This window comes from Neofelis nebulosa, chromosome 12 (assembly GCF_028018385.1).
Source record: "Neofelis nebulosa isolate mNeoNeb1 chromosome 12, mNeoNeb1.pri, whole genome shotgun sequence".
Classification (NCBI taxonomy): domain Eukaryota; kingdom Metazoa; phylum Chordata; class Mammalia; order Carnivora; family Felidae; genus Neofelis; species Neofelis nebulosa.
This window is the reverse complement of record NC_080793.1, coordinates 23,360,693-23,374,617: the sequence shown is the minus strand read 5'-3', so window position 1 is coordinate 23,374,617 and position 13,925 is coordinate 23,360,693. Positions and strand designations below refer to the sequence as shown.

Genomic DNA, 13,925 nt, shown 5'->3' with positions numbered 1-13,925 from the left:
ATGTGAGGGGTGAATAATTTGTGAAGAAGAATTCTAAGATATCTGATTTCTAACAATCTTACATCCACCTAAATTTAAAGGTTCAGAACTCTCTTCCAAATGTCATGGAGACTTTCATTCATATGAATAAATGTTAACTTTTTTTAACATCTTAGCAACACAACGAAAAGAATATAATTAGCATATCATTGGAAGATAACTATGACTTTTGTTAGTTATTAAAATTGATAAGCATGAAGATCACTGTGATTTTATAAACTCCAAGTTTTTCATAAAGTCATCATAATGTTTTTATAAACTCACTTTTTCCAAAAGAAACTCATGTTAAGAGTAAGACTTATTACTGACAGAAAAAAAGCAGTTCTGAGTTGGGGAAGCATATGGTTGCTTCACCCCAAGAGGTCAGAAGGCCTGGTGACGGGGACATGAAGTTGTCCACAGAAGGAAGGCACCTTGCGATGCAAGCTGGAAGATTCCTGAGCAACAGAAACAACACGGACCAGAACCACACATTGCCAAACACTGATTGAAAATGAATTTATTAAGATCCAATTAGTATGTTTTTAATTCAAATAGTCCAGAATATATGCACATGAAAGTCCAAGTTCATTTCTTTCACTTCCAACATAAAATGCTCTGTACTTTGGATAAAGCATGTGCAAACATGTTTCTGCTAACTGGTTCCCCATGTTCTTTCCACCGTGGGCACCTTACAAGTCTGCCCTCTGCTCAAATGCTGACCTCTTCCTTCCTAGACAATGATTCTTCTGGACATCTTTCTCTTAAACGTACTCCCAACTTTCCCATACCTGCTTCATGACTGTGACTTTACTGGTTACTTATAACAAACTGGTGCAATTTTAGTTCATCTGGATAATTCATTAAACAGGTATCACCCATTATGGTGGGAATCTATTAGAGGTGATTCCCAGAGAATACACAGTATCCAGTCACATACTGACACACTCAACCCATTTGCTACACGAGGGTCCCAAGCTACTTAATACGAAGATCCTTTATTCTCTTGGCATGTTTGATTTATTCGCATTGTCTTCACTTCTACATTACAGCCGTGGCGACCAAGAGCTGGAAATCGGTTCCTCAAACAAAATTTGGGATTGCTAGACATGTTAATTAGGGGGTCCTGGTTATTTGTGACAATTGACTGCTTCTAGTCCATCTTGTTATAGAGAAAAAGTCACTCTCAACTAAAGTGACCACTGCATTTCCTTTGTAAAAAGGTAACTTCACTGGCTTTCCTCACAATTGCTACCCATGTGGTGCAAAGCAGGAAATCCCTTTTTATAAAAGGTAAGAGCATAAAAAGACATTTCACATTTAAAAAAAAAATCCTTCATGGGAATATGTCCTAAGTAAATCATCAATTATATGGACAAAGTTTTATGTACACAAAATTTTGCAACATTATTTATAATAGCATAAATCAGAAATGACCTAAGTAGTCAACAATGTGGGAATGGTTAAATAAACGGAATTGCATCCATTACATGGAATATTACATAGCCACTAAAATTATGTTTTTGTAAAATTTTTAACGCCATAGGAAAATGTGGCAACTCTGCAGTGGAAAAAAAAAATCGGTTATAAAATCGTTTACGTATGATCCCAATTATATAAAAAGGCATGTGATATACGTAGAGGCATACACGGGGGAAAAGCTGTGGTTACGGTGGTTAACGGTGGTTACTTCTGGGTCACGATATTACCAGTAATTATTTTTTCTGTTTCACACAGTTCTGCATTTTTCAAGTTTTCTACAATGACTATGTATTATTTTATAATACAGAAAAACACAGGCTATTAAAAATTCTTCTGATGTACTGATAATTAGAATGCACTTGGGTATTATAAATATGTGCTTCATCTTCTATGACTTCTTTTAGACTACGTATTCTTTTGGTAATAAACTTACATTCCCTGTTTTAGATGTGTTATAACACTTTGACAAGAAGGTAATATTATGATTAGAACATTGTTTCACAACCTAAATACTGGCTTTGACATCTAGGTTCTTCTATTTCCTAGAAGATTTAAAATCGATACCCTTTTATCTTTTTAAGTAAGGCATACTGCATACATACATTACATGCATGCTCTCTAAAAATTCTAATTCACAATTTTCCTACATAAGGAAAAAAATGGAGTTACAATAGTTTAACAACAGCCTACAGTCTTATCCATCACAAGCATGCTGATAGGCATAAACATGTTTATGAAATGAAATGTATCCTTTAGAAATAAAAAGAGGGAAGCCTGTATGTAGATGAAGTTGTGGATTCAATTAGTCAGAATTTATTCTGACTTGCACCAAACCACACAAAATCTTTTGAAGTCTAGTTAGTGTAGTCTAAATGGACATCCTGGAGTCTATTATGGATTCCATGGCATGATCTCCACTTTCTACTGTCAAAAGGAATGGGGATCAGGATGAGGGTTGTCACGTAAGCTAATTTTCCACGTATCTCAAGTCTTGTGGGGGTCTAGGAACAAATACTGCCATTGGTTAGTGTTTAAGTACGTGAGTTTATTTTTCCTCTCTCTCTCACACCCCACCTTGCCCTGGCATTTGGGTAGGGGGAGGCCGTTCATCCCTCAATCGATGATGGCTGGCTGCTCATCTTAGTTTCCTTTCTAAACCACAGAGTGGTCATTGCTGTGAACTCCGGCCAAGATGGTGTGGTTGAGGGAGGAAGCCGAGCGGTCCGAGCCTTCTGTGGGGCCACTGGTGTTGTCACTGCGCTGGCAGCAGAGGATCTGTCTGAAGGTGGCGCTCATCTCCTTGTCACGGTAGGAGTAGATGATGGGGTTCATGGCGGAGTTGAACTCAGCAAGCAGAAGGAAAAATTTCTCATAGGCCAGGACGTCACATTGTGGACAGCACACATCAAGAAGTAACAAGACCAATCCAGGAGTCCAGCAGATGATAAAGGCACCTACAAGGACAGGGATCAAGAGGATTTTACAATGGAAGAACAAAATATATATATATAATTATGAAGCAAGCAACCGTCATGTGAATTTGATATTGGTTCAACATAAAAATACTAAGATTCAAAGCCACCAGATCATCATCTGAAATGAAATGTTCATTTTCTGTAAAAATAAAAAAAAATTTAGTGAGAAAATAATTTAATAAAATCTCATTGATTCAAACCCTACTGAAACTGAGTATTTATGAGATAAAGATGATGACTACTTTGAGCAAAACATACAGTTTGCTAAGAAATTGAGACACTTGGGGACACACCCCTCAACCCTTACAAAGATAGGGTTTTTAGCAGTATGACGTTGTTTTGGAGCAGAAGGGAAACCTGTGACAAATGTCCTTTAATGTTTAATTAAGGCATAATTTCTGAATTCAGGCTGAATGAACTCAAATCCTTGCTTTGCTATTTAGAAAACTGAGTGAATTTAGGCAATTACTTTCTTACCTCAGTTTTCTAATGTGAAAAATACAAATGATTACGTTTACCTCCTCAGGTTTATTGTAAGGAGTAAATGGGTGCTGAGAAAATAATCATTAAGTGTATTTTATCAGTATCAACAATAATACTGTTATGATCTGCTCAGTATCACGGGCCTATTTGGAAATAGAAATTTCCAACAGGAAGATGGATGTTTATTTTCTATTCAACAATCACTTAAAAGGTGATTTTCTACAGGCCTTACAAATACTAATTTTATCAGCACTTTAATAGCCATTTGGGAGAGAAACCATTATCCCATCATATAGGTGAAGGAACTAGGAAAATGCTATGTTATATTCCTGCTTCCTGAACTTAAGAAAATTAAATATTTTAAACCAAATTTTATAGTTTAGGTGTTTTACTAATTTAGATCAACTTTCATTTCTTCCCCAACTATTCTGAATTGTTTGGGCTTTTACTCTAAGCATAAAAAGAATGGAAATTCTTAATTCCAGTTGATTTTGTTCCTGAAATCACTCATTTGACTCCCAGGGAAAGTAGAGATTGTGAAATAGCACTAAAATCTACCACCGTGGCACTCCAGGATCTGCAGGGGATCCTTGGCCAAGAGGACATGGGCTAACAGAACCGGTGGGCACCACCCCGTCCCATCATCGCTCACCCCGTATGTGCAATCAGGCCACGCGGGGAACAGACAGGGAACAGGATGACCACTGAAGAATCTTCAGATTTAAATGGCACTGGCCTAAGTGGCTTGGACTGGGGTTGTGGATTTGTACTAGCCTCAAGGATTGAGTTTTGTAAAACATAAACACATGAGATTTAGTATCCAAACAGCCCTGTTTTGAATGTGAGGTTTCTTTTTTGAGCCTATTCAGCAGGGAAATGAAAATAAAGAAGAAAAGTACCCCCATAAAGCTCTTTGTTCTAAAACGCAAATGTGTATTGGTTTTCAACTGCTATTCACTTTGAAGACTGTCCAAGGTGCTTCATTTTCTAATAAATACAATACCTTAGATTCTCCTTAGAGAGAAAAAAAAAATATTTCAAATATCAGGAGATAATAGCCAAGGAGCTATTTGAACTTCAAGTAAAAATGTTAATAAAGCATTCATTCCAAGTCCTTGAATTTCCTTGCTTGAAAATCACTCAGAAAGCTAAACATAAAGGGAAATCAAAGGAATTGCCTCTTGGGTTTCAGAAATAATGCATTATTCATTGAGAAGCCAGGAAGGGAATTATTCTCAGGGTGGAAAATGCTTGGATGGAAAATGCATGGTCCCATTATTCCATTTACTTGGAAACTAAAAACACGCAGGCCCTTCATGAATGGGAGAGCATTCTTGCAAGTTTCCTTTCCCTTTCTTTTATCAAAGCTCTAATTGAACTCAAATTCAGAGCTTGATTAGATACCAGCAACATGCAGCTCAACAGATTTATTTTAAATAAAATGATCTTTTTCTCCTCCTGGGCAGAAGAAGGGAACATTCTTATTCCCACAGGACTTTAAGTGACAGAATTCAACTATAGTCATTTGTCGCTTATAATTTCTTCCAACTTTTAAAATTCAAAAAGAGCAAGATCTTTTTAATAAAAGCCATAGTCTCAGAAACTAGCCCATAGGCCTTACTTTTAGACTGAAGGAAAAAAAAAAAAAAAGGCAAGGAGACTTTCAAGATTAGAGACAGGAAGTAGGAAACACCATCCTGACACAGGAGCTAATACATGTGGACGCTTCATTGAGGAACTTGGAGTCCTCTCCCTTCTTCACTGAAAGGAACTGTTTTCAGTACTAGGATCACAGGCCCAATCACACAGTCCCAATACTCTGTGTTTGGTTCTTTAAGACTTAAGTAATTCGAGGGACTCATAGTACAGGCCTCAAAAATCAACATCTAAAACCAATCATACCATTTTCCCTTCTTCTCCCTTCCCTCCTCTTTCACAGAGGTGCCAAGGACCACACTGACCAAAAGTGAAGATGGGCCACCGAAGTGGAAAATGGGGGCCTGGAACATTCCAAGGTGATGAGGCTTCTAAACAATAGTGAGTGGGGCGCCTGCCTGGCTCGGTCAGTAGAACATGCTACTCTTGATCTCAGGGTTATGAGTTCGAGCCCCACGTTGAGTGTAGAGATTACTTAAAAATAAAATCTTTAAAAGATAAACAATAGTGAGTGAATATTATGAAATCAAGTTTGCTCCAACTATGAATTTACCCCCAAGCTTCTTTAATGAAAAATTTTTTTAATGTTTATTTTTGAGAGAGAGAAAACGAACACAAGCGGGGGAGGGGCAGAGAGAGAGAGAGAGAGAGAGAGAGAGAGAGAGAGAGAGAGACATAGAATCCAAAGCAGGATCCAGGCTCTGAGCTGTCAGCACAGAGCCCAACATGGGGCTCGAACTCACAAGCTGTGAGATCATGACCTGAGCTGAAGTCGGACGCTTAACTGACTGAGCCACCCAGGTGCCCCTATCCTCAAGCTTTTAAAAACAAAAACTACACCCAGGCCCCTTTAGTAATAAGTAGCCAACCATAATTCAATTGGGTGATGGGACTTGAGATGTGCATCATGGACCCTATCGACGCCTAATCTGCAGAGACTCGAGGACATGCCGAGAGCAGGTTAATAAGAGTAAAAAGAACCTCATCTCCACATCAGTAAAGTGGAAAAGTAACAGCTCCTTGCCTACTCCATAGGGAGTGCTGAGGATCACGCTGAGATACAACATGTAAAAGCTCTCTATACCCTGTACATCTACTGGACTATACTACCTATTGCCAATGTCAGTGGCGTAGTAAGTGAAGGCCGGTGTAGCACAGAACCAGAGCAGATTTCCTGCAAGGGCACAATGTGGAAGCACGTTTTGGACTGGAGAAGACCTGGCATTTCAGGAAGCTCTGAGATGATACCACCCTGATTATAAGAGATTCCAAGGACTTGCTGTTGAGTCCAAGGAAGATAAGAAGAAGGAAAAGAGAGGGAACACAAGGAAGCACAGGAGCCCCACATTATTTTGGAGGTTCTCATGGGTCAGCTCAACACCTATACCAAGATGGCATGCTACTGGATGTAGTACTTGATAGGGACAGTGCTTTATGTAGTTTGTATATTTCCAGGACATTTCTGATGGATGTATTCCCACAAGGAATGGTATGCAACAGTAGGGAAATAAAAAGGAATCATAAGTAGTTTATGGTTATTGATTTTAAAGTCAGAAGCAGAAGCGGCAGAAGATAAGATGGCCAAGGTCATGAAGGCCTTGCATACCTGGCTAAGACATTTGAAATTTCTCCAGCACAGCACTGGTTCTCAGGCCTTGCCACATATTACAATAAACCCACAGAGCTTGTAAGAAAGATTGATTTTCACTTACACTTCCCTCTGTGAGATTCTAATGTCATTGGCCTCACTGATCTGTGTCTCACTGAACATGGAATGCGAATACAGTGGAAGGAAGAAAATAATTTGGATAAAAATAAAGACAAAAACATCAGATGTTTCCAAATTCCAGAGAACTACAGAAAGCCTGAATTAGAGCAGTGGCAATATTGGCAATATTAGGAAACGGACTGCATGAAATGGGGAAGATGGAAAGAGTCTAGATGTGCCTCTAGATTTTCCACGGTGGGGGTTGGAGGGGGTGGTGAAGGAAGAAAGTTGCTACCCTTCACTGAAGGAGGAAACACAGGAGAAAGGGTTGGTTGGTGTTTTCTGAGGGGAGAGGAGGCAAACAGAGATAATGCCCTCGAGTTTACTGATCTTAATTTTGAGGGACCTGCAAGACTTCAGCTGCAGACGCCTTAAAGACAGGATAGGCTCATGGCAATTTGAGTCCTGGGCAACTGTCTCTCAGCGTGCTGAACAAGAGTGGCTACATTCTGCACAATCTGCCATGTTACATGTAACAGGGGGAGGCAGATATTCAAAAAATATCCATGGGTTAGAATGAATAGCGGAAGTTGCTCTTCTTAGAGCAAGCTTCATTCCTGTCTTACGCATCTGTCAAATCAATCTGTGAGGCCCCGATGCCCACAAAGATGGAAGGAGAGGTGCTGGAATGTAGACGTAAAAAGCAGGGAGGAAGGAGGCTGTTTTGGAACAACAGGTCACAGCTGCAGAATGAGATCGTATTACCACACCTTCCCTCAAATCTACACAACCCCATCAGCGGAATAATGCTTACCATCTGGTCTCACGATTAGAGTCTTTTTTCTAGAGTGACTTTTCCCTAATCGGTTGAACTCTGCTTACATATGGAACATAACCAAGCTTTAACCAAAGTTAAAGAGAGAAAGTCCTTGACAGAGAAGACCGCTAGGGAGAGCGCCCTTTGATGAAGAAAAACCAGAAAACATTTCCAGTCTGGCTGGCAAATTTGTGTTTTTACCAAACAAACAAACAAACAAACAGAACAACAAAACGGGCAAAAGAAAACAAAACCAAAAATACACACCCAGACAACCCACAGATCCAAGACAAGTCAAGGTAATGCAATTCCACACCAGTGCTGTGTTCAAGTCAACCTCTCCTTTGGCCCTTCATTTCTTGTTTCTCAAAGGATCTACGAGATAGTCCAATCTCAGAGGCCTGTGGTAGAGGCTGAGGGGGGATATAGGTGTTCAAAAACATACACTACCTCCACGGCCAGTAAATTGGAATTTCCTCAGAGAAGGAGCAGCTTGGTATCCCAGAATTCAGTCCAATTTTTGTAGCTATATTATGATTTCTGCTACTGAGGTGCACAGAAATGACTCAGCCAGCGAGGAAACCCTTCGAAATTACATATCTTAAAAGAGGCTGTGTTAGATAACAGGCCGCAGGTGAAAGGCTTATGCCTAGGTCTAGCAGTTGAGGGATCACTGCAATGAAGACGTAAATGGCTTTTTGAAATTAAAGTTTTTCTCTAAAAGAGCAACCTAGATTATTTATAAAATCCATTTCCTAGAACACTGAAAAGATAAAATCAAGGCAATTCCACTTCTTCATGGTCATAGTAAACGCTTCGTACATTTATAGTTGCATGATCTCTCTCATTCATTGTGTGATGTACTCTAACATTTCCTTCACCCCTGAGGGCAACATTTATCCTTTAAAATTTTTAAATATTTATTTTTGAAAGAGAGAAACAGAGCACACATGGAGGAGGGGCAGAGTGAGAGGGAGACACAGAATCCGAAGCAGGCTCCGGGCTCTGAGCTGTCAGCACCGAGCCTGACGTGGGGCTCGAACTCATGAACCGCGAGATCATGACCTGAGCCGAAGTCGGGCACTTAAAAGACTGAATCACCCACGCGCCCCAACGTTTATCCTTTAAAGAAGGACATTAACAACATACACATCTCGGGGTGCCTGGCTGGCTCAGTCGGTGAAGCGTGCGATTCTTGATCTCGGGGTTGTGAGTTTGAGCCCCACGCTCGGTGTAGAGGTTACATAAAAATAAAATCTTAAAAATAAACAAAAAAACACAGGCTCTCAAAGCAGAACAGAATACTCATTCAGTTCTCTTTTGAATATTCCTGGATGAAAGTTTTGGCTAATCCTGTCTTTTAGCAACACAATGTTGGCTTTCCCACACAAAGGAGAATGCCAACACTGCCCTGCTTCTGGCATGTTATACTCTCCTTCACGTTAAACACTGAGTGTCACACACCCCCCTGCTCCATACCCTACAACAGACTCTAAATCTCATCTGCAACTGTACACTGGAAAGCACATGCCGAAGTGGCGAGCGTGCCAGCGTCATCTCTCATAGAACATCTGTGCTTGACAACAGCCGGTAGAAACCACTTCTCCAAGGCCGCAGCCCTAGCCACGTAAGCAATACCTTTTATCTGCCTATGGCAACAGGATCCTAACCAATTCCTCTTCCTCCATGCTTCTTCCCTAAAGCTTGCACAGAATAGCCAGAATGATCTTTCATACGCATAAATCAATTCATATTACATCACTTTCCTGCTTAAAATCCCACAAAGGCTTTCTACTCGAAATCCTTACTGGGATTTGCCCCATATGACTGGCCTGTCAATCTCTTCAACCTCATCTCTTTCCGCTCATCACTCATTCACTAGATTCTAATCACGTGTGCCAAGGTCATTTCTGTCTCAGGACCTTTGCATTTATAGTCCTATTACCTAGGAATACTCCTTCTGTAGACCTTCCCATGTGCTTACTCACAATTAAATACCACTTCCTCAAAAGCCATCCTTGGTTATCCTACCTAATGTTGCACACTCTCCTCACTACACTCTCCCGTTTTATTGTCTTCCTATCTCGTGACTATACCCAAAACTATCTCACTGGTTTAACATGTTTATTTTCTATCTTCCTTCAATGAGAATGTAAGCTTTGTGAAAGAAGTAAATGTGGTCTCTTTCATGTCTGTATCTCCAGCATCTAGAACAGTAGCTGGCATACAGCGGGCATTCAATATATCTGTCATGTATCAGTCACAGGTAACTGCCCAATAGACATATCCAAAACAAGGATAGCACCCTTTGAATGGGTGCTACAAGGCACTCAGAGGGCATGAGGTGGATCGTATATGCAAAAGTCTCACCATATCTGCATTTGTTACTGGAGCATAAATAAATCTATTGCTAACAATCTGGATGGGTATCAGATTATCTATAGAATCTCCTGAGTTCTGGAAAACCATGTTGGGTCAGTAATGAAGGGAGACATGGCATTACCCAAGTTCCTGCTACAGGAATGGTTCAATAGGATGATGCTGCTTCATCAGACCCTGGATTCTGCAATAGCTGCCTAGAAAAAATCATTTATTGACCCAACACACCTTTGTGTTAATCCCTCAGGATCCAAATTTCCATGCAGGGGAATTTGGCCATGATTAGGTCTCATACCCATGCCCTAGTTATCAGGGAGTATCGAAAGAATATATCCTACCCTTTGGCATATACTGTCTTACCTTTTTTTTGAATATAAAGTATACTTCTAATCACTTATCACCATAATCAGTGTCCAGGCATAATATTAAAAGAATATTCACAAGTCTTTTTCAAGTGTCATTCCTGCCTTTTTTATAGGCACTCAAATTGGTGTACTGTTTTCATATATTTATGTCCTCATAATTTATAATAGCTTACTTAACTTAAGGAAGACTCATAATTTATGAGAGGATAAGGATAATTGTCATTAATCTAATTTTTCTTCCTAGCATATCAGCTGTTTTCCTTTCAGTTACTGATGTCTAAATAATGGTATAAAGCTAAGTCCTTGAATTATCTTTATTCTTATAGAAAGTTTGGAAAATGCATAAAAGTATAAATAGGAAATTTTAAAAATTACTTTGAGTCCTGCAGTCTAGAGATACTTTAGTATATGATTTTGCACTTTTGAAATGTTGCTTTGAATTCTAAATGTGTGCCTTTTTTCTGATTGCATATGAAATTAATGTTGAATGTTTATTAGTGATGGGGAAGGGTAGGGAAGTAGATTTTTTATCTCTAGGAACATTATTTTGTTATCCAATTGGTGTTTTATGCAGTAATGTATCCTAATTTGTTCAATACAACATCCTCTTGAATCTGTGAGAATATTAACTGTAATTTATTTGAGGCTGTTTTATGTTTCTTAGAGTACTTCTGTTTCAATGTTAGACGCTATAATACTCACAAATCCACTGCAGGGACACCATGCTTCAGGGAACGTGTGTTCATTATGCAGGAGACTTTCCAGAATAGGGGACCCCCTGGGAAATGAATTGCCATCAAAGCCAGCATTTTCCTATACTTACAATGCCATCTAATGGGTGGGCGAAAAGTTCCATTAGACAATCACATAGAGAGAAGTAGACTCCTCTGAAAGTTCTTATCTATGAATGGTGAAAACCAAGTTGCAATAATGCTCAAATAATACAGAAACAGCATGGCCATCTTTCAGCTCCAAATTCGAAAAAAATCAAGAGACAGCTACCAAACAAAGACGCACTAAGTTGTATGTCCTTACACATCCTCGGCCATACTTTCAGCTGTAGCTAACATTCTCCTAGAGAAATATATGACCGCTAAGGACTCTATAAGCATATGAAACAGGAAATGCTTGACTTTACGTTTGACAAAACCATTACATATTAAACTATGTTAAAATGGGTCACCATCTCACCCCTTCCTCCCTAAACAGGTTGTGTGATTTCTACCCAGCTCTGTCTTGGTGTGAAATAGCTGAGGGGAAGACTGGCTCACCAGAGCATTACCACCCACCAATAACCATAAAACAGTGCTCCTCCCAATGCCTACCAAAAGATTTTCTTGCAAGTCCTTACTGTTATCAAATGACAGTTTCTACACTTATAAAAATAAATACAATTTTTATATATGCACACACACACTGTACGAGTGTATACATAACACATATCTGTATGTGCACGGATATTCATACATACATTGAGGACAGTCATCACATTGTAGTGTCTTTAAAAAAACAATGAGATTTATTTTCTTTCACATGTAGTAGACTCTGAGACCCAACCAAAAAGGCTGCCACTTAACATATTCTTCACATAGAAAATAATTCGCCATTCTCAGAATGGTGAAATCTGTTTTGCCTTCTAAACCTAGTGATTGCAATTTTCTTAAAAAGTAAATTTCACCTCTTATTTTAACAATGATAAATCTTCTATCTCACTGAAAATCAGTGTTGTCAACTCCAGACCAACGTCAACTAACTCAGAAAGTGATACTAAACATATTGCATGACTGTGGTCCAGCTGTTACCAAGGTGATTTGAATAATATTTATTCCTTTAAAAAGATAAATAAAATCCACCCCCCAGAATCTTTCCCTAGCAAAAGTTCAACACAAACAAGGAATTTATCACTGGCTTTGCAACATATTTAGTTTTTCAGCTATGAATTAAGATTCTCCCCAAATGACATTAAGTCTGAGAAATGAGTACTAAAATCTGGTTGAAAATATTCACAGAATGTAGCTGATGACAGAATCCTATGGATTTTATTCTTTACAGTTCATGAACTACTTGCACGGATCAGCAAGATATGTACTAATCAAGAGACCAACTTCAAGGACAAAGAAATGTAAAGAAAATTTCGTTTCTAATTCATTTTCTATTAACAAAATGGGGAAACATTTAACCCAAAAGCAAATTCAGAAAATTCTGTGAAATATTCTTCCAACCTAAAAATTATTAGTTTTTTTTTTAAAACATGTCTACACATGTATATATCCAAATGACATGAAAAGAGGAACAGCAGAAATGGTAAATATAAATCATTCTTTTCAATATCGGCTATGCCTCCTACGGTTGCTAAATGTCTTGGATTGATATTTACAAAGCACAGATTCTTGGCAGAATAGGAGGGATGTACAGACTGTTCTGCTAGAATATGATAGCTGTGTGCCTAAGATATCTCTCGTTATCAAAACCTTTTAAGTTAAAAAAAAAAAGTATACAAGCAATCATTCCATTGGGAAGTGAGTATTTAGGCTAAAGAATTCCAGATTGAAAATCATAAACAAATTTTTCTATATGAATCTCAATTATGTAACTACAAGTTCAGAGTAAAATGTTGGTTGCTCAAACCTAAGATTAAAAATTACAAAGCAAATTCAGACATAAATCCTGAACAAAAGTCTATCAGTTGTACAGCCTTCAAAATAAACTGCAACAATATCACTTCTAGGAATTTATCCTATAAATACAGTTACACACAATTGCACATGTGCAAGGAATTCTTTGCATTATTTTATTTCAATTCCAGCATGGTTAACATACAGTGTCATATTATTAGTTTCAGGCGTACAATAGAGTACACTTGATCTTAGCCAAAGGCCAAGAAGTGATTAGGTGTACAATATAGTAATTCAGTAATTCTATATATTACTGAGTGTTCATCATGGTGAGTATATGCTTAAGCCCCAGCACATATTTCACCCAACCCCCCACCCACCTCCTTTCTGGTAACCATCAGTTTGTTTTCTAGAGTTAAGACTCTGTTTCTTGGTTTGTCTTTGTTGTTTCCTTTGTTCATTTGTTTTATTTCTTAACTTCTACATGTGACTGAAATCATATGGTATTTGTCTTTCTCTGACGGACTTATTTCACTTAGCATTATACTCTCTAGATCCCATCTGTGTTGTTACAAATGACAAGATTTCATTCTTTTTTTAATGTTTACTTATTTTTGAGAGAGAGACAGAGACAGAGTGTGAGTGGGGAAGGGGCAGAGAGAGAGGGAGACACAGAATCTGAAGCAGGCTCCAGGCTCTGAGCTGTCAGCACAGAGCCTGATGCGGGGCTCCAACTGACGGACCGCGAGATCATGACCTGAGCCGAAGTCGGACGCTTAACCAACTGAGCCACCCAGGCGCCCCTCATTCTCTTTTATGGCTGAATAATATTCCATTGTATATACACACACACAACATTTTCTTTATCCATTCATCAACTGATGGTCACTTGGGCTGCTTCCATAATTTGGCTATTGTAAATAATGC

General features: G+C 38.8%; 1 protein-coding gene across 21 annotated transcripts in view; it reads right to left on the bottom strand.

The window, feature by feature from the left end:
• Positions 1-512: 512 nt before the first annotated feature.
• LPAR1 (lysophosphatidic acid receptor 1) overlaps positions 513-13,925 on the bottom strand; it is a 355,096-nt gene continuing 341,683 nt past the window's right edge. For all 21 annotated transcript variants that reach the window (XM_058694577.1, XM_058694571.1, XM_058694580.1 and 18 more), the window contains one exon: positions 513-2,954. In XM_058694577.1, coding sequence (XP_058550560.1) covers positions 2,653-2,954 — 302 coding nt within the window. In that variant the 3' untranslated portion in view covers positions 513-2,652. The remainder of the gene's footprint in view (positions 2,955-13,925) is intronic.